This window comes from Crinia signifera, chromosome 11, assembly GCF_055691185.1.
Source record: "Crinia signifera chromosome 11, ASM5569118v1, whole genome shotgun sequence".
Taxonomy (NCBI): Eukaryota; Metazoa; Chordata; class Amphibia; order Anura; family Myobatrachidae; genus Crinia; species Crinia signifera.
Window position 1 is genome coordinate 117,553,306 of NC_139227.1, and position 24,846 is coordinate 117,578,151.

At 47.7% G+C, this 24,846-nt stretch overlaps 1 protein-coding gene across 1 annotated transcript in view; it reads left to right on the plus strand.

The window, feature by feature from the left end:
• ARHGAP1 (Rho GTPase activating protein 1) overlaps window positions 1-24,846 on the plus strand; it is a 40,428-nt gene that overhangs the window by 771 nt on the left and 14,811 nt on the right. The window contains exons 2-7 of the mRNA XM_083164475.1: window positions 10,531-10,674; window positions 11,796-11,891; window positions 18,212-18,299; window positions 20,770-20,901; window positions 23,236-23,322; window positions 24,154-24,252. Of these exons, the coding sequence (XP_083020601.1) occupies window positions 10,539-10,674; window positions 11,796-11,891; window positions 18,212-18,299; window positions 20,770-20,901; window positions 23,236-23,322; window positions 24,154-24,252 (638 nt within the window). The 5' untranslated portion in view covers window positions 10,531-10,538. The remainder of the gene's footprint in view (window positions 1-10,530; window positions 10,675-11,795; window positions 11,892-18,211; window positions 18,300-20,769; window positions 20,902-23,235; window positions 23,323-24,153; window positions 24,253-24,846) is intronic.

Genomic DNA, 24,846 nt, shown 5'->3' on the forward strand with positions numbered 1-24,846 from the left:
GCTCCAGGGACTGTGGCTGCCAGCTCTGCCTCCTGCCAGGGACTGTCCCAGGGACTGTGGCTGCCAACTCTGCCTCCTGCCAGGGACTGTCCCAGGGACTGTGGCTGCCAGCTCTGTCTCCTGCCAGGGACTGTCCCAGGGACTGCAGCTGCCAGTTCTGCCTCCTGCCAGAGACTGCGGCTGCCAGCTCTGCCTCCTGCCAGAGACTGCGGCTGCCAGCTCTGCCTCCTGCCAGGGACTGCAGCTGCCAGCTCTGCCTCCTGCCAGGGACTGCGGCTGCCAGCTCTGCCTCCTGCCAGGGACTGTCCCAGGGACTGCGGCTGCCAGCTCTGCCTCCTGCCAGGAACTGTCCCAGGGACTGCGGCTGCCAGCTCTGCCTCCTGCCAGGAACTGTCCCAGGGACTGCGGCTGCCAGCTCTGCCTCCTGCCAGGGACTGTGGCTGCCAGCTCTGCCTCTTACTAGGGGCTGTCCCAGGGACTGCGGCTGCCAGCTCTGCCTCTTACTAAGGACTGTCTCAGGGACTGCGGCTGCCAGCTCTGCCTCCTACTAGGGACTGTCCCAGGGACTGCGGCTGCCAGCTGTGCCTCCTACTAGGGACTGTCCCAGGGACTGCGGCTGTCAGCTCTGCCTCCTACCAGGGACTGCGGCTGTCAGCTCTGCCTCCTACCAGGGACTGCGGCTGTCAGCTCTGCCTCCTACCAGGGACTGCGGCTGTCAGCTCTGCTTCCTGCCAGGGACTGCGGCTGCCAGCTCTACCTCCTACTAGGGACTGCAGCTGCCAGCTCTGCCTCCTGCCAGGGACTGCGACTGTCAGCTCTGTCTCCTACTAAGGACTCTCCCAGGGACTGCGGCTGCCAGCTCTGCCTCCTGCCAGGGACTGTGGCTGCCAGCTCTGCCTCCTACCAGGAACTGTCCCAGGGACTGCGGCTGTCAGCTCTGCCTCCTACCAGGGACTGCGGCTGTCAGCTCTTCTTCCTGCCAGGGACTGTGGCTGCCAGCTCTACCTCCTACTAGGGACTGCGGCTGCCAGCTCTGCCTCCTACTAGGGACTGTCTCCAGGGACTGCGGCTGCCAGCTGTGCCTCCTACTAGGGACTGTCCCAGGGACTGCGGTTGCCAGCTGTGCCTCCTGCCAGGGACTGCGGCTGCCAGCTCTGCCTCCTACCAGGAACTGTCCCAGGGACTGCGGCTGTCAGCTCTGCCTCCTACCAGGGACTGTCCCAGGGACTGCGGCTGCCAGCTGTGCCTCCTACTAGGGACTGTCCCAGAGACTGCGGCTGCCAGCTGTGCCTCCTTCTAGAGACGGCAGGTTCCAGCGCCACCTCCTATATGTGTGTGTATCACTATGTGTATACCACTATCTAGGAAGGATAAAGCTCATGTAGTTTGCACTAACAAGAGCTTTCAAGGGGCGCAGTTGTGTTAGCACAATAATAAACCAACAATTCCAATAAAAATTATTATTTTTTATTTTAAAAAGAAATAACAATATCCAAAAGTGAAGTGCACTTCATTGATAAAACAGGACAATACAAGACATACAACATATAGACAAACAGAGGCTAATTTAATAGCTGGGAAAATCCGGCATGAGGCTTAAACTAATCAGGCATCCATTATTAAACAAGCATCTGCAGCATATATATAGTTACCAGTCCTGAAATGTGTTCAAGATAGCTGCTGTTTGGGAACTCTGGGCTCCTTTGATGGACAGTCCAACCTCTAATTCAATGGAGGTGCTCCCCTGATGTATAAGGGGAGGGAGACGGTTCCTCAGATTTTAGCAATAGCCGTTTTCTCTGCTTAATAGCTTTTCCGGCAATCTCCACAGCAGTCTCTGGGTACAGGTATTTATGCAGGTGCAGGTATTTCTGGCACAGCAACAAAACGCGTTTCTCCGCCTAGATCAGCATCAGCGGCTTCCTCAGTTGTCTGTATCTCTGAACTGTGTATCGTTATAATGCATGGGTGATGGGATGGTAATCCTGTTTTATATTTATTTTATTATAATGTTAAACATTTTAGAACTAGTTCCAGTACAGGGTACAGCAGCTGGCGTGGGGGAGGGAAGAAAGGTGCAACATAATAGGAGAGTCCTCATACAGAGCACTGGTAACCTCCATCTGCCGTCCCACCAGAGTAAAATGCAAGGCTGTGAATGGCTTGCAAAAATGTTGAGCTCGACTCACCATCAAAATACTTCTTCCACTGTGCGTAACCCAGGATGGGATTAAGTGAAAACCGGAACCCGGCCGGACACCTGCATGGCGGACTGGACTAGGAAACTGTATTCCGGAGCTTGTAATGTCCAGTCTGGGGGGGTTGCCTGTTCTAGCTTTTACCGGGGACATGGAGAAGGGTCAGATTACAGCCTCCTCGTATGGTCCAGACTGTTCCGGTTCTTATTACACCCCCGGAACATGCAACTTGAACTTCTCCTCTCCCTGGTGACAGCTGTAACAGCAGCCCCATCGGACCCCCCCGGCAATGCACCCCCGGACCAGACATTTCAAGCTCCAGAATGACAGATACTTATGAATGGAGCCTGTTCGGTCCGGCGTTCCAGGGTGCTGTCCGGTTCCGGATTTTACCCATACCCACTGAGGACTTACTCGTACGCCGTGTGATAGAAACAGGTTAATCGGGGCCAGAGCTGATGTCACACAACTTCCTTGATCACACTACATTTTTCCTGACACTCTCAGTAAACAGCCAGGTGACACTCACAAACGCCGGCTTCCTGTCAATCAACTTGCGTATGGCCAGCGATTTAAAAAAAAAAAAAAATCAAATAAAAATGCTGGCTTCCCTCACGCAGGCGTACTGCGAGCCGTATACATGTGCAGTCGATCGATTATTGCCTGGCTTGTGAATTCGCAGCCCAGCGATCAGATCTGAATAACCCCCTAATTACAGTCATTTCATTGCCAGATATGAATGATTATCCCCCAGTGTGTGGCCAGCTTTTGTGGGGTGTTCATGTGTTTTCCAACTGTCGGAATGTTTACGGCGGTCGGAGATGCCGATGGTCGAATTAGCCGATAGTTCCAACGGTCAGAAATGTTCTGACCATCGGAAAAAAGGATGGACTACCCCCCTTTAGTCTTGTATCAACTTGTAACTGTAGGTGAATACCAGCACCTGACTGCCACTACTTTATTTCGTAGAGAGATTCAGGGGCAGATTTATTAAGCTTGGTGAAGTAATAAAGTGTCTGGTTTTTATCACCGACCAATCAGCTCCTAACTGTGAAGTTACAGGCTTGGTTTGAAAAATGACAGGTAGGAGCTGATTGGCCGGTGCTTAATAAATCTACCCCACAGTGCTATTGTTTTCTGTCTGCATAGTCAGCAGCTTCTGATGTCATTGTGTATAACTGACACGTTGTGATGGATCGCATATACATCTGCAGGCTTATGCAATGCAGGATTTCCTGCCAGGGAAATCTCACTTGGTTTACCATGCTTCCCATAGAGGTGCAAGGACAAAAACAGATCATAGCTTAATTCTTTCTAATTTTGCGCTAAATTAAAGTTCTGACATCATCACTTAATGGTGAGAGAAAAATCTTTTGTAGTTTCTTGTGTATAGGTCAGAGGTGGTCATCGTATCGGTGTCCTGACCTACACAAAGATGCTGAATTGTGTTTTGTCAGCTGACCTTTTTTTTTTTTTTTTGGTGCAAAAATGTCACAAACCAGGATTCAATTGTAACACCGTGCCTGGTCTATTCAGCGCTGTTAGCCGAAGGAGCTAAAAGAGAACTACAATTAAAAAGCTCCTTTGGGCACCATCTAGTGGCCACCGGTTGCAAAAATTATTGATGCAGCCCATAGACAACCGACCAGTGACATCAGCGGTGCGTGCTGGAATGGTGCTCCATCAGGCACCATCTGCCCACTAGTTACAGAGATGCTGGGCTGCCTCCAAGCTCTCTCCACACTGCGATTACATGCGCAAGGCATCCCACCCTATGGAATGCCCCCCCGCGCACAAGAAGTCTATCCGCTAGCCTCCAAACTTTCAAGCGTTCCCCGAAAACTCACCTCTTCAGGCAAGCCAATCATATTTAGGTACCACCCACATAACTCTCAGAGACACTTCTGTATTATATAGCTTCCCTTGGTGGGACTGCTATGCTATTACTGGTGCCTGCTCTTGTGTTTCCCTCCTGTAACGGAATCTGCTGCGCTATATAAGACCCTGTAACAGAATCTGCTGCGCTATATAAGACACTGTAACGGAATCTGCTGCGTTATATAAGACACTGTAACAGAATCTGCTGCGCTATATAAGACACTGTTACGGAATCTGCTGCGCTATATAAGACACTGTAACGGAATATGCTGCGCTATATAAGACGCTGTAACGGAATCTGCTGCGCTATATAACACACTGTAACGGAATCTGCTGCGCTATATAAGACACTGTAACGGAATCTGCCGCGCTATATAACACACTAACGGAATCTGCTGCGCTATATAAGACACTGTAATGGAATCTGCTGCGCTATATAACACACTGTAACGGAATCTGCTGCTCTATATAAGACACTGTAACGGAATCTGCTGCGCTATATAAGACACTGTAACGGAATCTGCTGCGCTATATAAGACACTGTAACGGAATCTGCTGCGCTATATAAGACTCTGTAACGGAATCTGCTGCACTATATAAGACACTGTAACGGAATATGCTGCGCTATATAAGACACTGTAACGGAATATGCTGCGCTATATAAGACGCTGTAACGGAATCTGCCGCGCTATATAACACACTAACGGAATCTGCTGCGCTATATAAGACACTGTAATGGAATCTGCTGCGCTATATAAGACACTGTAACGGAATCTGCTGCGCTATATAAGACGCTGTAACGGAATCTGCTGCGCTATATAAGACGCTGTAACGGAATCTGCTGCGCTATATAAGACACTGTAACGGAATCTGCTGCGCTATATAAGACACTGTAACGGAATCTGCTGTGCTATATGAGTAACTATAAATAAATGGCATCTATTCATAGAGACTGTTGGCAGATAAGAACCACTTGGCCACCAGTGGTCATGGCGTGGCACCGCACTGAAATAGCCTAGAGGGAGAACTATCTGAATTCCCCCATACACAAGGGCGATTTGGCCACTTTTTACTCATTTCTGATGATTGGTACATTGCTTGTGTTTCAGCTCGGAGTCTGATCCGATGCGTGGTCCTGTACGCGTCGGACCTGCTGCACGTAAGATCTGTGGGATTGGATAGTCTCCGGCAGCGGTGAAAGGGAACGCATGCAAAAGGACCGCTTGCGATCCTGCCACCTAGGAAGCTCCCAGCTGGTTCACGGGAAATCTTATGCGACTTCTCCCTCCAAGAAGTCACATATGTGTATGGCCAGCTTTACTGCTGTGAGACCACAATACTACCCACTGTGCATGCCGTGCTGTCATTTCTTCGATCATTCTCTCTGGTATAGATCATTGACTCTTTCATTATTACACTAGGCTGAGTATAAATATATCATCCTCTCTAGAAGAAGATTCAGCTGTTACTCTCCAAGTTACATAGTCCTCTCCGAAAGCGTTCATTGGGGCGTTGGGTCTGAGTAAGGCTTAAAATGATCTAATGTACTATAAATGCTATGATTAAAGTTGTAGCTTGTTCGTAAAGTCATACTTCTGAAGTGGTGACTCTTACTGGCCATTCTAGTAACCTGCACCTTTCAAAACCAATTCCTCTTTCCTGCCTGTGGTTAATAGATGTTCTGCATACGACATCTATTCACATTAAGTGGAAGATTGGTGCAACCCAGCACCTGTCCCCAAAAGTGATGCCAACAGGGCCGTCCTGCCCCCAATAGTAACACTGGTGTGGCCGCACCGCGTTTCCCAGCCGGCTCGGCCCGCATTCCTCTGCCCTGTCCTGCCTGTAACCTAGGGGGTTTGCATCACACAGCGTGAACAGTGCGTGCAAAAAATTCCCACTGCACGCATTGGATGTGATTAGGTCATCAGACAAATGTGATGACATCACTTTTATCAGGCTCCAATTTTATAATACACTCAGATTAACACACCTCCTCCCTAAACTGGATGAGTGTGTGGGTGACCGTGATGGGGGCATATAGGTAGGTGCAGATAAAGTACCAGCCCATCCGCGTCTAACGGTCATATTACAAGCTCTCTGAAAAATGTCAGGAGCTGATTGGCTTGTACTAGTGCTTAGTGCTTAGACACCTAGGCCCCATGTAGTGACAGTACTTCTTACCGGCTGCATGTTTTGTTTAGTATCGCAGTGATGCTGACGGATATGTCTTTGGTATTTAAACCCTCCAGTGACGTTCCTCTCACCAGCGGCATCCTATCACTAATGGCATTTCATAGAAACCTCAAAATATGCCCCTCCAGGTGCTAGCGTTGTTGTTGTGCAAACTTCTAGGCAAACCCGAATAAATCCATTCTATCAAACTTATCTGAAGGCGATGTTCCTCCTCTGTGACATTCAAATAAGTCCTTTAATAAATGAGGTCACCATTATGTGGTTTTAAGGGTAAATTTATTAAGGTGGTTTGGGGATGTTCATCACCAGTGGAGGGGATGACAGTGGGTGGATGTATGTGGTGTTAGGAGCCGCAAAGCTTCTCTGATGTTTGGGTCTTCTTCTGCGAGATATTGAGCAGGAGACAGTTGGCTGGGTGGTAGCTTAAGGCAGGGTGACAAGGGGGCGGCATACACTAAAGATATTATAATTTTATGTGTGAAGATAGAGTGCACTTTAAACTTAATGAAAATTATATTTTGGTAATACAATTTCACAATATTTTTTTTTTTTTATTAAAATATAAAAAAAAATATTTGAGCATCAGATACAGATATCTATTCTTCAATCAATTCATCATCGATTGAAATGATAAACCCGTTGCGTTTCATTATTAAGACTTCCTCAGGGGTATGGACACCAAATGGTCAATGAATGAGTTTGGAATTTTCTGCTGTTTAGTAGGTCCCTTTTTTACTGGGCTCCTCAATTAATGGAGGTATATTTTAATCCGGCAGGATTGATATAGCGCAAATGTTATATGATCGCAAGTATTGGAGGAATGACCAGAGAATTGCGGTTCTATGTATGTATTGAAATATGTATTCCTCCAGTGTCTGGGTATCAGGCACTGGAGGAATATTACACAGAACTGCAAATCAGCCGAAACGTCAAACCTCATTAATTGACCATTTGTCAATACCCCTGAGGAAGTCTTTATGACAAAACGCAAAGTGTTTGTCAGGGAGGTCGGAAAGGAGGAGAATAGAGAAGTCCACTCTGGAGGTGACAGAGAATGAATGAGGTAGCATAGAGTATAAGAGGGGCTGTACCTGGAAATATTTTTGAGATGGAAGTGGCAGGACTGTGAGAGGCGCTGAATGTGCGGTTTGGGGAAAGGAGGAGTCCATGATAATGCCAAGACCACACACTTTTGGGCTAGAGGAGATCGTTGTTCCATTAATAGATAATGAGATAGAGGGTGAGAAGATCATCAGCTCAGTCTTAGGAATGTTATCTTTAAAACAGCGCTGTGACACCCAGTAAGAGGTAGCAGAGAGACAGATGGATGTATGAGTGAGGAGATCGGTCAGGGGAGGAAATGTCCATAGGTGTATCATCAGCATAGAGATGATATTGGAAGTCAGAAGAGCTAATAAGCTCACCTAGAGGGGATGTAAAGGAAAGGTCCAAGAACAGAACCTTGGTGGACACTGTAGCCTACTGTTAGGGGAAGTGGTGTCATGTGAGGAGACAGAGAAGGAACGGTCAGAGAGGTAGGAGGACAGCCAGCAGAGGGCAGTACCACTCAGACCAAGGGATACATGTTGGGTTCTACACCTTCCCTGGCTGAGCCCTGCTCCATGCCTGCACCTCTCACTGGGATAGAACAGAGCGGAGAAGTGCCAGTGATTTGCATGTTGGACGGACTGTTTAAAAAAATATCCGGGTTGATTGGCGTGCTAGTTAGACTGTGTAGCATGTTATTTGCCTTAGCTATGTTGTCTACTGTGTAAGGGAACGGGTTGGGGTTGGGGGAGGGGTTTACATCTGCCTTTGAACTGTCCAGACCACAAAGGTCGGTATCGCTGCCAGTATGGAACTTTCAGTTCCCGCTATTCCATCTATCAAAAGCATTCCATATATATTTTTATAGCCGCTGTCTATGTGAAAGCAGCTGGAGGTTCTGGATTATTCTCTTGCCCATTTCTAGTCTCTATGGAAACTGATCTGCTCTTTTTTGTTCTGTTGTCTATTTGTGAAGCATAACACATCTCCGGTTCTGAAATGACAGAGCCACAGCTTAAGGTCCCGGTGTGGCCACGTTACTGTATATTACGGCTAGCTTTATCCATTGAGAGTTGACTAATTCACCACCTCCTTTGTACACACGTCAGCCCTGGGCAATGGGCCAGGGCTCTCTTACTGAGAGTACCTTGGCTCTCCTGGTGCCTGTGTGTTTGTCATGCTTGGGTGGATGGAAGGATTAAGCCTGGACTCTGTCTGTTGCCATTACAGATACAAAGGTTGCAAATAATCAGTCTATTTAACTATGTAGCAGAACGAAGAACTGCCCTAACTTTGCCCCCACGTAAGGGTTTAGGGATTACTTCTCTCCCTCCTTCATTAGGAGGATCTTTAAAGATGCTGAGTAATATGTAACAGGGTCATGTGAGCTTATGATTCTTTGACATGGAAACGTCTTGGCCGGCATCAGTCCGACGGTAGTGATGACAACTATAACTGTTTGATTTAAAAAAAAAAATTGTAATTAATGTTCATTCTAGCACCCGCTATCTTTGAAAACCCATGCAGTTCCTCTTCCCTGCCTGGGTGTCGCTGTCTGCTGTAGTGCTTCTAGCACAGTGTGGTCTGTATATCAGCACCGATATGCAAACCAGACCTGTGCTAGAAACACCACAGCAAAGAGCGACACCCCAGGCAGGGAAGAGGAACTGCATGGGTTTTCAAAGATGGCGGGTGCTAGAATGAACACTGCGTAACGCAATATTTTTAAGATACTTTATTGGTAATAACTGAGTTTCCCACTTTTTAAGATGTCTTACATCTCAGCCGATTAAGGCACTATGAGGCAGATGTATTAAGCCTGGAAAGGAGATAAAGTGGAAAGTGATAACGCACCAGCCAATCAGCTATGTTTGAAAAATGACAGTTGAGAGTTGGTTGGCTGGTGCGTTATCACCTCCATTTTATCTCTTCACCAGGATTAATACATCTGCCTCATTACCTCTCCTTTGACCTCTCTTGTTATTTTTACGCTGAGACCTTATTCTGGTCTTTTTGCAGGCCCGCGTGCATTCTCACAGGACCGATGTTTTTGCATGCGCATTTCGGTGCGTGCGTCCACGGCAACCAATCTGGTCGCTGGGTGCACACACCCATGCTTGCAAACGGAGGGCGGGGGGGAAATGGGGGGTGTGCTGGACAGTTTCCCGACAGTCGGGATCCCGACAGTCAAAACTAGATTGTCTACCTCATATAACTGTTAATAATAATAAATTAGCTGCGAGGTGGCCAGGAAATTGGTTAATGTATTAATGTTTTCCCCTAACATTTTACAAATTTGTACATGTTATAAATCTCCATACATTGCATTATAATGTACCTTATGACGACATGTAATAGTTTTCAATCGTTTGCCTTTGCCCATGATTAGCCTTCTGCCAGCTTATTTGGCGCTTTTTTACAGGATTCAAGAAGTCCGCACAATGCCACCTTGTATTGGCGCTGCTGACGAAACGCCGGACTTCATGCTACAGAGCAGGATTCTAGTTCCGTCTGTCCTTGTGTAACATGCAGCTTGAGTATCACATTGTATACAAATAGTATTGTAGAACACTGGTATTTTTGCCAAATCCGTATCATGGTTCCGTTGCTGTCTGGTTCTATGTAAATCATAAATAACCTACAGAAAAATAATAGCTGATATGAACTGTCCATAGAGACTTGATCACCATCAACTCTTAATCTGGTCGCACCCTGAGATGTTCTGCTAAATGTTACACAGCCTGTGCGGTTCAGACAATATCGATGTGACTCAACTATTTTACAGTAGCAGCAATCTGCAGTGAAACATCATTTATATCCCTACAGTCAGGGAAAGGTTATATTACATCATTGCCATTGGCAGAATCTTCCCCAGACCATGAGTAATTACCATTCGCTGGTAAGGTTTATAGAAGCTGATTGTCTTTTGGGGTTATTGAGAGTTTGCCAATTATAATTCATGTGCGTGTGCTGAGCAACTATGGACTAACTGCCTTATGTTCTGTTGTGTGGTCCATTTTACCATTAGGAGCACCGCTAGATAATGCAATAAGGAGTCAGGGGAGGTGCGGTTTCAGCAGATTGTAGACCCTGGCCGCCAGATTCCTGGGGAAACGTCAAGCCCAGCTTACCCAGAATCCCGCAGCCATGTGCCGGTGTAACATGATGTATTATAAGATGATGAGCTGACTGATCTGCCCATTTCTTGTAGGAAACAAAATGAATTCAGAAGTGTTATCGGACCTGCAGGACGACCTGGAAAAGGATAATACCCAGTCGCTGGACCAGCTGAAACTGGCCTCCCTAGATGACCGGAACTGGCCCTCCGATGACGTCCAGGACTACTCTCCGTCAGGTGATAGAGGGCTGGTGATTTGCCTTGCCCGAATCTATGTGGATGTGTTCTTATTACTCATTTATTAACCGTTTCTTGTATAGCGCACACATAGTCCGCAGCGCTGTACAGAGCAGAGTTGAAAATTCACATCAGTCCCTGCCCCAGTGGAGCTTACAATCTATATTCCCTATCACATGTACACGCGCACACACAGACATTCTGAGGTTAATTTTGTTGAGAGACAATTAACCTACCAATTTTTGGATAGTGGGAGGAAACCGGAGTACCCTGAGGAAACTAACGCAAGTACGGGGAGAATATACAAACTCCACACGGTTAGAGCCATGGTGGGGATAGAACCCATGACCTCAATGTGAGGTAGTAATTCTCACTATTACACCATCCGTGCTGCCCACCGTAATGTATAACTGACAGAGGGGGGAGGGGGGGGGGGCACCAGTTAGTGCCGTAGGGTGCAGTGCTCTCAGGGGGACTAATACTGTCTGATGCATGAACCTCTCATCAGAGACCGGAACGTTAACCAACACCATTCAGGAGGGGAGAGATCAGATACCGTCCAGTCAGGACCAATACAGACCCTGGCCAACATTAATGGTTATTCACATATAGATGTAAGGAGCAGTGAGGGATTCCTCCAGGCCGAGGCCAAAAAATACAGATACATGAAGTAATACGGTAATTTGATACATATAGAGGCGACCACCCTTGTCCATTGTGATCAGACATTTTAGGTGGGATGTGATGCAGTGCCAGTCCCGCGGCCGTGTGGGATATCGGACAAACTTGAACATTTTTTAAAGGGATAGTCCTTTAAGGAGATAGCATGGCCTGTAAAGATTTGGGCCGGCATCTCTGCGCATTGCGTCCCGGCCTTACTTACTAAATGTGGTTAACTGGAACAATACAGGAACTCCCTCAGCCACCGTCCTCTACAACTGTGACTTACAACTTAAAATAGATCCCCAGTATTCTTCATGAATGCTCTATTACATTTCCCAGCGAATGGTTTTCCTGGATCACCCATCGTGAGGCCTCAAGCTAAACCCAGCTAAATCCATTAATAAAGGTGTATGTTTGGAGGCAGTGGTTGTAATGTCTGTATTCTGTTCTCCATGCAGCTGAAGACTCCAAGGCCTCTCCGGACCCTATCACCCACCTGCGCTGGAATGACCCTTACTACGACATTGCCCGGCATCAGATTGTAGAAGTGGCTGGTAAGTCTCTCCTTTGTATGGCAGCCTGGTACAGATGATGCATTACGCCAAGGACTCTGTCATAGGCCCCTGTGCCGGTGAGGGGACCAGGGATGTCCAATTTCTTTTTGGTAGTGACTTTTGCCCCGTTAACGTGGGTGCTGAGAACTATGTCTAATTTGTCTCTGTGCCCTGTTCTCTGTTATTGCTAGTTTGCAGTAGACCTGTAATCCGTATATTACACCACAATGGTTTCTTTGTGGCTCTGGATTTACAGATCCGTTTAAAATGAAAAGATTAGGAAATGTACACACAAAATCTTATATTCGGTATACTGTATCTAGTGTTCCTTCTAGGAACTGTAAATGGCAGGGCGCTACTGCATGGGGGCAGCATAAGGGGGCACTGGGCCCGCTGACGTCACTGTTGTGGGCGGTCCCAAACTGGAGACGTTACGAAAAGGGGCGTGTCAGGGCCGCGACACCACGAATAGGCACTGCCGGGAAGGGCTGGACATCGCCATCTATGACGCTGGGCTTCCCTGTGGACACCGGTGGGGACAGGCAGCAGGCTCTTTTAGCGGGGCACTGCTAGAAGGTCAGGGAGCATTTTGCCCTTTAAAAATCAGGCAGGGCGCAGCGGCCGCTAAAACAGCGTAGGGGGAACACTAAGTATCGACAAGTCGTTTCCTTTACAAACACGCAAACATGCCTCTCTCATTGGTACCCATTATTATTATCCTTCATTTATATGGAGCCACAAGGGATCCACAGCGCCCAATTACAGAGTACATAAACAAAACGGTGACTTTCAGTTGAATACAATAGAGGACACGTACTGGGTACATACACATAGCTGCATCAGCAGAGGACACTGGAATAAGTATCTGGGGGGGCAAAATTTGGACTGCAAAGGGTTAAGACTTCTGTGGAAACACAAGAGAATCACTAGAGCAGGCCTGGCCAGCTGTTGTGAAACTACACATCCCAGCATGTCTTGCCACAGTTTTAGCATCACCTAATAGAAAAAGTGTGGCAAAGCATGATGGGATGTGTAGTTTCACAACACCTGGAGAGGCACAGGCTAGTTAGAGAATCTTTGGCAATCATACGGAGGTGCTGCTGAAGCGTTGGGATGCCTGAAACCACAGTTTGTATTTTCTGTCCTCTGTTTATTGAGAATGATTTACTCTGCAAATAGCGACAGGGTAGTCTTGCAGCTTGTGTTTGTAAAGTGCGCAGTTCCTGTTAGGTGGGTCCTGTTTCTGCGTTCCGCGTTTGCATACCCTAGCTGGCTATAGAGATGATGTCTGTAATTCATAGAGAACTTTAAATGCAGTTTTAAAAGATTACTTTTTTTTCTCTCACTCCAGTCCAATGGACCACATATTTTGCTATAAATAATCCAATCACCTAATTTTACATTACAGTAACACAGGACTCAACAAAACCCGGGGGTCAGGTCGCCATGACAACCAGATTCTGCTTCCTGGCGACCACCAGATTTGCCAGGAAGCAGTTTATGCCAGGCAGAGTGTTGCACTTGCGTTTAATGGGAACAGCCGGGCAGAGCGGTGGACAACCCACCCGGCTGTATCAGAAGCTAGATCAGATCCGCGGCGTGGCTAGTTCAAAACTAGAGGCGGCTCGTGAGCCAATCAGGAGTGACAGTGGTAGCTCCTGATTCGCTGTCGGACAGCGATCTCAGATTGGCCCGTGAACCTCCTCGAGTTTTGAAATAGCCGCGCCGCGGACCTGATCTGATACAGCCGGGTGGGTTTTCTGGCTCCAACACTTTCATCCTGGCTCCTACATTTAAAAAAAAAAATGATCAAGCCCTGCAGTAAAGGACAGTCCATATTTGTAGACGCAGTAACCTAGAGTTTATAGAGATGATTGATACAACTACATTATCACTGAAAATGCAGAACAATTTTAAAACCTGTTGTTCTGCATTTTCCGCTGTGATCAGTGCACTGCATACACCAATGACGGCTCCAGGTGTCCGGCTGATGTATAACACCTGGTTAGTCTGGCAGGTAAATCCCTTCGCTGCGGAGGGCTTGTTACAGCATGTATGCTGAGCAGCCAATTGGATTGGCAACATCTTCTTTGTCTTGATGCTCTGGCGAGAGCTTCTGACTAACCAACATCATACAGATACTGACTGTTCGTGTTGTCCTGCAGAGCGAGATAAGACGTTGCTGACGGGCCGTGCGTAGCATGCCATGATTGTAGTGCTCAGCCTGAGCAATCTCAGGCTTCCTATAAGGTGCCTGATGGACGGATGCTGCGCTGCTTCCCTTCCCGCTGTAGTTCTGCGTTTCTCTAGTTATTATATATTCTGAAATATCGCCTGTCGACGACACATGTCGGCTCAAAAAAAATGGAAAAACTCATGTCTACCTTTTTGAAAGTCAACCTTCCCATTGTCGACCTTAGCAACGTCGGCCTTTTTCATGTCGACCCGTAATGGTGTAGACCGAATGAGGGTACAGATGGACTGCCTCTCAGCCAGCTCAAGGACTCGCCTGAATCCCTGAGCGGTTGGAGAGTCGCTCCATCTGACTGGGACGCTTGAGCGTCTCACATGCTCCTGCGTCCCAGTCACTCGGTGGCGGGGAGCGGATTCCCTGCCCATCTCTGCTTCCGGGAGATGGACAGGGTTAAGGTGGCCATACACACGCAGATTTATCTTCAGATCTGACTGGTTGGAACAAAAACATGGTTATGGATGAGAGCAAATGACAGTTGACCATTTGCTTGGAAATGCTGGAAAACTGCCAAACTGTCACTCATCCATAACCATGTTTTTGTTCCAACCAGCCAGATCTGAAGATAAATCTTACTAGTGTATGGGCACCTTTAGTGGAGGCTGCAGGTGGCAACGGGGGGAGCCGGCGGAGGGCGTTGGTGGACCCTGTCAGAACAGGGAACATGAATCCCATTCTGGCGCATGGCGAGAGGCTGCGATTGGCGATAGAGACTCCGATGAGAGCTGCTTCTTCTGTATACCCAACAGCCATAAATATCTATCATCTCCCTAAGTAATATGTAAAGTCCAATCATGGGCTACTTGTGGTAGCATATTCCTACACAATCTGCAGCCTTGTACTAGAGAACCTGTCAGGTCCTATTCTAGTAATAACTGTCTGCCACAATATAGAGCGCAGCTATCCGTGGGCTTGTTTATGGCCCTGCTGCTGGTGGAAGAAGTGTTGGCAGAATATGCTGTCAGTGGCGCAGATGGGTCATAGACGGATGACTTTCCCTGCTTCTCCCAGGTTATAAATAGCTGCCTGTTTTCTGTCGCTCTCCAGGGAGCGGAGATAAGAGCGTGAGTCTGCGGGCAGGACTCCAGCCTTCCCTATAAGGAAAGCACAGGCCCAGTCCTTATGAAGTGTTTCATTACTTGCAGTCCTTGCACTGAGACATCCTGACAGTAGCTGACTATACATTACATTCTATTCATTATGATGAAATATACAGTTCCGGGGGCGTTCTATACAGCGGCATAGCCTAGATATTTAATATTGTTATGTCAAAGTGCTTCATCCCGACCTGTGTCCTGATGATCTTCCCTATGGTCCTGATTCAGACCGGTTAGCAAGGCTGCAAGTTTTGCAGATGGACAAAACCATGCTGCGCTGCAGGTGGGGCAGATGTAACACGTGCAGAGCGAGTTATAGTGCGTACACACGGTGAGATAGGCAGTATTTTTCTATTCGCATATAGAAGCAAAGTCGAATCGAATGCTTTTAGCAGCATTCGGTGCAGACTCGATCCCGATGCGCGCTCCCGTGTAGTGTAAATCGAAGAATTGGCAGGCAGGGGTAAATAGAACAGCTCTGTTCTATATAGTCCAAATCGAATGCATTTTGCGTACCGTTTGATTCAATCCCAATTTAATCGTAATCAAATCACAAATCGCACCATGTGTACCCACTTTAAAATTCGGGTGGGGTGGGTTCCAACTGAAATCTAAATTCCACAGGTGTACCAAGTAAGGCGGCCATTGTGGGTGCACTTCAAAGGTTAAGGTGCCCATACACTGAGCCGATTCCGACGATTCGGCTCCGTTTTATGTCCCCTCGGGTCCGATGCACGTCTGACCCGAGCCAGTGGTCTCCATCTCTGTGCGGCAAGGGGCAGGCAGCAGGATCCAGCCAGCTGGTGGTGGTGGTGGGCGGCAGGGTTCGGTCCGAGCAGCGGCTGGAGCTTGTAGCGTGGTTTTGCCGGGCGGTGGGATGCGGCTGCAGAATATTTTGAAATGACTGGACAGACGTTGATTGGCTGAGAGTTGATGGAGATTTATTTTTCCCCAAAAGCAGAGGGGATTTAGGAGGGGGGGGGGGGGGGGTGTAAGCTCCCCTTGCCCTGGCCATAGCACTCTGCTGCACTGAGCATTCCTGTAGTGGGGACTGGCCAGATAACAAGTCAGGGGAGGGAGGCTTGTGACCATTACGTGCAGACTGGTGCCCGTACAACGTCTACTTAACACTAATGTGTGTGTGTAACTGTAACTATGTGTGTATAATGTGTGTCTGCCTTATGTATGCAGCATTATAAGCTGTCTGCGTGAGTGGATGATAATCCTGTGCAGGATAAATGTAACGTGTCAGTTCTTAAGGATGCGAAATGTCACGGGAGCGTTCTGTGATCGTTTTATAAGGCTGTGGCGCCTGTCACACGTTACACCGTAGTCTAAGGGGCTGCTAACATCCTTTAGGGGAGTATAATGGGCCCAATATAATGTGCTGTGTTCTACCACGTACATTTCATGGATCATAATATTCATAATGTTCTAGATTTTTACTAATGTTCAAAAAGCCAGAACGCTATTTAAAAGCTTTGAACTGTGCAGCTTTAATTGTTAGGTGTTTGTGTAATGCTGTATAATAGTGTAGGACGAAGACCTATCTATTTTATAGGGGTGCTGAACACAGTATCCCCTCTAATCCCGCTCCGTCTCCGCAGTGAGGCGTGTTCACTGGAAGCTGGTTGAAACCTTAGAGTATGATGTCGCGGTTCAATGGGACTTAATACAGAACTGTACAGGGGTGGGTTTAGTTATTGTAATAGACCCTTTCGTAGCGCTGGGGGAACAGTTGGTGACTGTTCTATAATGTGCAGGTTTGTCCTCCATTAATGCTGGAATGTGCGTTTGGCTCCATACAATTACGCTGAGGGAAATGTCACAAAGGTGACGTGTACTTTCGGCTGAGCTGCTATTAATACAGACATCCTCTTTTTGGTTTCCTTGTCCTGTGTGTCGCAAGAGCTGAGATGCTGCTTTCTTTTATGTTCTATGTTAGCGGTTATGTCTCAGTCTCCGGGCGCTCTGCAGGCTTGACAGTAAACTGGGCTTCTGTTGCACAACAGGAAATCGCATAGGAACAAGGACATGATACCAGTTGTATGCATGTCGGGATGAGCCCGCGGCTGCACCTGGTCATCATCCGCGGGATACGGTCATTAGCTATGCATCGTGTCGACCACCGAAGGTTGGTAATGCCGACTTACTGCATGTGTCGACCTAAGGTCGACAGGGTTGGAAGGTTGAGCCAAGCATTAGGTCGACAATGGCAAGGTCGACAGTCAAAATGTCGACATTAGTTTTTCACATGTGCCGACAGGCAGTATTTTATGCTCTACCATGCACTTTGGCGTGGCGGGACAATACAATAGTGCCCGAAGCATGGCAAGCGCAGTGGTACACTTTGATGGTTCCCATTTTGACTATGTCGACATTCGGGACAAAAAACCCTGTGAAAAACACGTCGACCTTTTGACTGTCGACCTAATGCTTGTGTCGAACGTCCAACCCTGTCGACCTATTTCACGTGTCGACCAAAGCCATGTCGACTGTCAGTGGTTGATCAATGCATAGTTACATAGTAGTTAAGGCTGAATAAAGACTTGCGTCCATCGGGTTCAACCTTTAGTGATTATTATCTATAAACTTCATCCTAATCTGTCTGTAAAGATATCAGAATACACCGCATATAAACGTAGTGTATTCAGATATCTTTAAATGACCGATTATGATGCATGTCGACATATTATGGTTCGACACAATGACCCATACCTAGTACATACAAATAGGCGTCCGTTCAGCCCTGCGTCAGCCCTTACAGATTGTGAAACCCAGCGGGGCTCTGGAATGTTAGGATACCGTTTTGTATGTGTCTTCCCTGGATTACAATAATTAATATTCATGAGCAAGCAACCAATCCGTTCTTGAGGAGTTGGTGATATCGTTATTGCATGGGTCCAATGACACTTTCTCTTTCTCTGTTTGTACGCGGGCATTCTGTAATATCTTTCATTCCTTTTTTACAGGCGATGACAAATATGGCCGTAAAATCGTCGTGTTCAGCGCCTGCCGCCTGCCTCCCTGCCACCAGCTTGATCACGTTAAACTTCTGGAGTAAGTAGCTGTAGTAATCCCGGCGCACCGTGCGGTCAGCATGCCTGCCATCTAGCCGGCATTAATCAGTCTCCCATTATTACACTCTGCAGCACACAAAGGCAGCTGGCTCATTCAGTCAGATGCTTTCCTCCTTGTGGTAAGAGACCACACCATATTTGGTGCTTGACCTCGCATTCCATGTCATTTTACTGCTATTTCTAACTGTCAACCCCCCACCCTCTTATGTGTTCCAGACTGATCCAAGAGTTGTAGCTTATAATGACCTATAGTAGCCTCTCTCTCTCTCTCTCTCTCTCCCTCTCCCTCTCCTCCCCCCCCCCATTAAGTGCACAAGATACATAAATTGAGGACATACAGTATATAGCAGAAATATCAGTACATTACATACACTCCAAAGTTATGCATACTTTGATCACCACTGACGACATACGACTACCCTAACCCTTATAAATTGACTCATTTGCTCCTCTGTTTATATCCAGACTTAAAGAACAGAGAAGTAGGAACGCTTACAGCCATGTGCTGGAAAGTTTAAAGGGAATCTTCGGCCTTCCAGCTGTTGTTGAACTACACATCCCAGCAACAGTTTTAGCATGGCTATATAGCAAAACTGTAGCAGTTCATGATGGGATGTGTAGTTCGACAGCTGGAGGACCAAAGGTTCCCCATTCCTGGTTTAAAGCATGTGCAACTATGATACTGTACGGGCAGTCCGAGAGCCGTAACATAGCAGCAACACGGTAGGAGGCTCTTGTCGGGAGTTTGACACCATAAACAAAGTTCCGTACATCCAAGTTCTGTGTTTAATTATTTTCCGGATCAAAGCGTATTTGGTCATAACAATACTAGGAAGAACTGTTATTCCAAAGCAGACGATCATTGTAAGTACATAGATAGGGAATTCTAGTTTCCATCTCTCTTCCTGTCTGCTGTGTTCTCTTCCTCTGAGATGGCCTTCCCCGCTGGCGTGTGCACCGTACTGAGCACAGGGAAGGCGGGGGTCAGTGTTAGGAGGAAACTGCAGCTCGGAAGGCGGGGGTCAGTGTTAGGAGGAAACTGCAGCTCGGAAGGCGGGGGTCAGTGTTAGGAGGAAACTGCAGCTCGGAAAACCACTCGCTAAGGACTCTTCCTTTGCACGTGTTGGGGGTAATTAGTAAGGATACCAACCTGTCAACCGGAAAAAATGCTTGGCTGCTTAACCATACCGTAACTCAGCCTGGGCCACGGTATTATAGAGCAGTGATGGGGATCCTCGGCACGCCAGCTGTTGTTGAACTAGGCATCCCAGCATGCCCTGCAACAGTTTTAGCATGGCCAAATAGTTGCAGGGCATTCTGGGATGCGTAGTTCAAAAACAGTTTGTGTGCACGGTTCCCCACACAGGTTCTGAGGCTGAGCCAGGTTAGCTTCCCCCTGCACTGGCCGGCCAAATGCCCACCCATGGTTTAAAACATGTGGGTGGCTTAGACTGCCAGCAAAACCACCCCCACTACCCTCAACCAGCACGCCACCCATTGTATTGTCCATTCTGCTCAGTAATGTCTAGTAATCTGCGGTGTAGTCGTGATGTCCGGCACTCTGTTATTCCGACCTCTGACATCTTGTCTGTAGGCCCCCAGTAGAGGTAAGGTCATGCAATACAGAGGGTACATAGTCCGATGCGCCATGATGGAGCCAGGAGAGCCTCAGTAATCCGCACTGTGATGCCCATGAATAGGCTGCCAGCTGCAACAGTGCCCAGTAATGTGGGTATCTGTACTTGCCACTGATACTGCTTTGTTTCCATTCCTCTACATTGCCGCTCTGTCTTTGTAGAGTAATGTGGCCTGAGTGGTACTAAGTGGCCCTGGTCAGGGTTTATCTGTTCCCCCTGGCGGTTACCTATAGGAATATGGAGTTCCCCATTGGCACGCAAAGTGATGTGGGCACTGTATGTGGACAGCACCGCTCCCTCTCCACCAGTTACGTTCCCTCATTCGGTGGCTGAAGGTACAGGAAAGCCTAGGATCCCTTTTATGCTACTCTCCAAATAATAGTATTAACGTCTCCGCAGAGAGAAGGCGTAAGATTAGAAATGAGATGTTAGTACAGACATCCCCATCTCTACAGCATCATACACCAGCGCCAGCTACCTGTTCCAAATCTGTTCTGTTGGCAGCCTGAGGTGTTGCAGAGATGCCATTGGCTAAAGGAGACTGCTTCCCCTGTATAGGTAATAGGTAGATTCTCTGTGTACGTACGAGCTTCCCCTTAGATTGGTCAGAGAGGATCCTTGATGCGGCACACATTTGGCCACCATTGGCTCGTTCGCTAGCAGCTTGCAATACATAATGTACGGTATAGTAAGAGAATCATGGAGCAGACTCTTGGGGCACTCAGCTGGGTACAACCCATCATGTGTAGTGTCATCTTGATGAGACACGTGTGACCGCTCTGTGGCATGACCTCTGCTTCCTCCCGTCTGCAGGTACCTGAAGCACACATTGGACCAGTACGTTGAGAGCGATTACACACTGGTGTACCTGCACCATGGCTTGACCAGTGATAACAAGCCGTCTTTGGGTTGGCTGAGAGATGCGTATCGGGAGTTTGACCGCAAGTAAGAATGTCTTTATGTTCAAGTGCACATGACTCGTATTTGGGTAGTTTTATAATGATTGCACCAATAAGTTTGTCTCTCTCCTAAATCTATGTACCGAGATTTCAACATAATAAAATATTTGTTTATTAATAAAATGGCGCAACGTGTGAAAGGACCAATCAGATTCTTCTCTGAATGAGTCGGATATTGTGTAATATGTGGTAATATGGTGTTTAGCATTCCTCAGAATATACAGGGAAGGGGGGAGGCATTACATAGGTTACATTGACACATTTCATGCTGGCAACACATGCTCGCCGAGTAGCACAGCTGTATAAGCAGGGACAGTACAGTATCACACAGAGAATATGTACCCACCAAGCTGCACAGCGCCTAGGCAGCCATTAGCGGTGCCACTGGTCGCTGCAGCAGCCAGGTAATATGGTCACCTACCTGGCTGCTGCAGCGACCAGTGGCACTGCTGATGGCTGCCTAGGCGCTGTGCAGCTTGGCGGGTATATGTTCTCTGTGTGATACTGTACTGTCCCTGCTTATACAGCTGTGCTACTCGGCGAGCATGTGTTGCCAGCATGAAATGTGTCAATGTAAGCTATGTAATGCCTCCCCCCTTCATCCCTGCTTGATGCTGCACTGTATATCCACAACAAATTCCGAGTGTGCGCAAGCACACCTGGCCAATAAAGTTGATTCTATTCTATTCTACATGTGTTACTCCCCCGAGAGACCAGATGGGAAGACACGGCATGGTCTGATCTGGGCAGTGTGGGCCTGAGAGTTTGGGCCTGAGAGACGGCCACAATGGTATCCGGGATCTGTTCTCTGTGATCATGCATAAGGTGTTACAGGAAACATCACAACCCTACACCCAGCCTGTATATATCCCAGGAGCATCTGGAGAAGGGAAATCATATCACAGGAGGCCTGGAGTGTGTCTCATCACCCCCTCACCATCACAGCTCTGGTCTTATCAAACTGCTGCTGAGTTGGAGCATCTCTGACCAAATCTTCCTATGTTCCTTTCACCAGACATTGCAGGACAGTTGTTCTCCAGTACAAAGGAACTTTGCTCGGCAAGGACCCCGGTTGTCAAGTGTTGCCTAATGGATCCGGTGCTGCAGCTATATAAAGGGGGTCATTCAGACCTGATCGCACCGCCACGAATATGATGGCGCCCCGCTAGAGTGAAATCCCATCTTATTAATTAATGTGATCGCTGGGCGAATGGAGGTGTAAGGCTACACCTCCATTGGCAGCTGTGCAAATATGTCCAAAACCCATCGCAGCAGGCGCTCCATCGCATGATATTCACACTGGGTTTAAGTCATCGCCGGCTCACAGTAGCCAGAGGGCCAGATGTATCAAGCTTCAAGAAGTGATAAGGTGGAGAGTGATAAACAACCGGCCAATCAGCACCTAACATCCATGTTACAGGATGGGTTTGAAAAATGACATCTGGGTGCTGATTGGCCGGTTGTTTATCACTCTCCACTTTTTGAAGCTTGATACATCTGGCCCACAGACCTACGCGGCGGCTGCGATGAAAACAGGCATATCAGGCCTGCTGCGGACGTCACACACCCTCCCCTAAAATGCTCAGGTGCGCCTAGCGGTTTCCTAAGCTCGCCAGCGTTTTACTTAGCGCTCCCATTAAACAGCCGGTTTCCAACCCCAGACGCCTAAAACGTAGCAGGATATTATCGCAGTGCGGCCTCGCGTATGTGTACTGCAAACCGCACGCATGCGCAGTGTAGCGATAATCGCCCGCTGTGCGTTCAGGTCTGAATCGGGCCCATAGTGGGATCACAGCCGTACTTCGGTATTCACGGTGCAACTATTGCGTAGCGCTCTCTGTAGGGGAAACGTATCAAACAAAGTACACAGATGAACAATAACGGCATGCTGATATATGTAGTTCCACAGCGGCTGGATGGTTGAACACTCCTGTTCTACAGAGAGAACACGTGAGAACGTTGCCTATAGGAACACTTAGGCTTTTAGTTTGCATGTCATAAGTACAATCTATTAATGAATGGTTGCTATGGGCAACTTGCTTGGAAGTTTGTTAAATCCCTCCCATGGCCCTTGAGAACTGGGTGTGTGCAGATTCGGCAGGGTACAGCCAAAATGGGACAGATATGGTCTCCTGAGTATTTGGCAGGGTGCAGACAGAATGGGGCAGATTGGGTCCCCAGGCCTGAGAGGGGGCTTATTCTTAGTTATGATGATGAGGCGATGCACACTGGAATAGCGGTGGCTTATTGTAGGTAGGGGTAACACTAATATATAAGGTTATCTAATGACGCTGCATCTGTTCCTGTGCTCTCTCTGCAGGTACAAGAAGAACATCAAGGCTTTGTACATCGTCCACCCTACAATGTTCATTAAGACACTGCTGATCCTGTTTAAGCCGATCATCAGGTACAGTCCTGTAGGGGACAGTGTGGGGCATCAGCGGTTGTATAACGAAGGTTTTTGTCTTTGTGTCTGTATGATAGTTCAACCCTAATTAGGTTGACGTGTATTAGTTGGACATGGTCAGTAGACCAACAGTGCTTAAGGTTGACCAGTACTGTAATTGGAGTCACATTTGGTTTAACAAACAACCCCCAAAAAATACATATGAAATTTTATGTTGAGCACTTTTTGTGCCGACTGTTTCTGTGTCAACATTTTTCACCTTTACGGCTGACCTTTTCAGTGTTGCCCTATTGACCTTTTGAACCGGTAATCCTAACTAGGGTGAACCCAATGTTCTGTACACTCTGTGCCCCCCCCCCCCCCCCCCAGCTGCATTGCAGAGGTCTTCTCTTATAATATAGGAAAGTTTAGGTTGTTAGTTACTGTCTGTGTAAGACACGAGAGCCAGGTGTATAAGGATGGCAACCGTTCTACAAAAAGCTGAATTAAGGGCCTAATTCAGGTTCACCCTCAAAATCTCTCTCTAATGGGAAAAACCATGCTGCACCGCAGGTGGGGCAGATGTAACATGTGCAGAGAGAGTTACATTTGGGTGGGCAGTGTTCAAACTGAAATCTAAATTGCAGTGTAAAAATAAAACAGCCAGTATTTACTCGGCACGGAAACAAAATAGCTCACACAAATCTAACTCTCTCTGCACCTGTTACATCTGCCCCACCTGCAGTGCAACATGGTTTTGTCCATTAAGTAAGGAGTTTTTTTTACAAACCAACATGAATCACCCGCTATATATGAACTATAATTAATCTACTTCTCTCTTCTTCTTTGTAGCTTCAAGTTTGGTCGGAAGATCTTCTACGCAAATTACCTGAGCGAATTGGAAGAAATTGTGAAGCTGGATCAACTGGGGATCCCAAAACCAGTACTGAAGTAATAACTATGGAGATTTCCTGTCTGGTGGGCTTCCTTCTCTTCTCTGTCTGCGCTATTCCCCAAGCCACCGGGGGTAACAGTCACCGGAGAGTACGCCCTGATGCACGCACTGCGTCATACTTAAACCTGTTTGCACTGCAGTTCCCCAACCGACATCCCTTCATCATAGCAGCTTCTGGGGCCCATTTATCAAATGGAAATTGTGGCTACTTCCCCAAAAACACACAATTCCTGGGTGTTAGCCGCAAATATTAAGTATCCCCCGAATGTATCAGGAGGGAGCGCAGCAGGAATCTCCGATCCTTGCTGCGCTCCCTCCTGCACCCCCGCCGGCCACTTCCCTCCTAGGTTTCTTTGGAGGATGCAAAGCTGACAGATGTATCAGTATTGGACAGAATTGCAGCAGGGTGGCAACACATGGTAGCATATGGGCTACAGACCGCACTGCAGGCGGGGTTGGCAGGGGGTCAGTTGGGGGCCATATCCCTCTTGCCCAGCCCTCCCCTGATCTCTACTAGATGGACGAGTGCCTCCTGAGCAGCATTGTGCCTCCGTGATGAATTTGCGTGTGTGGGCAATACCCCCCCCCCG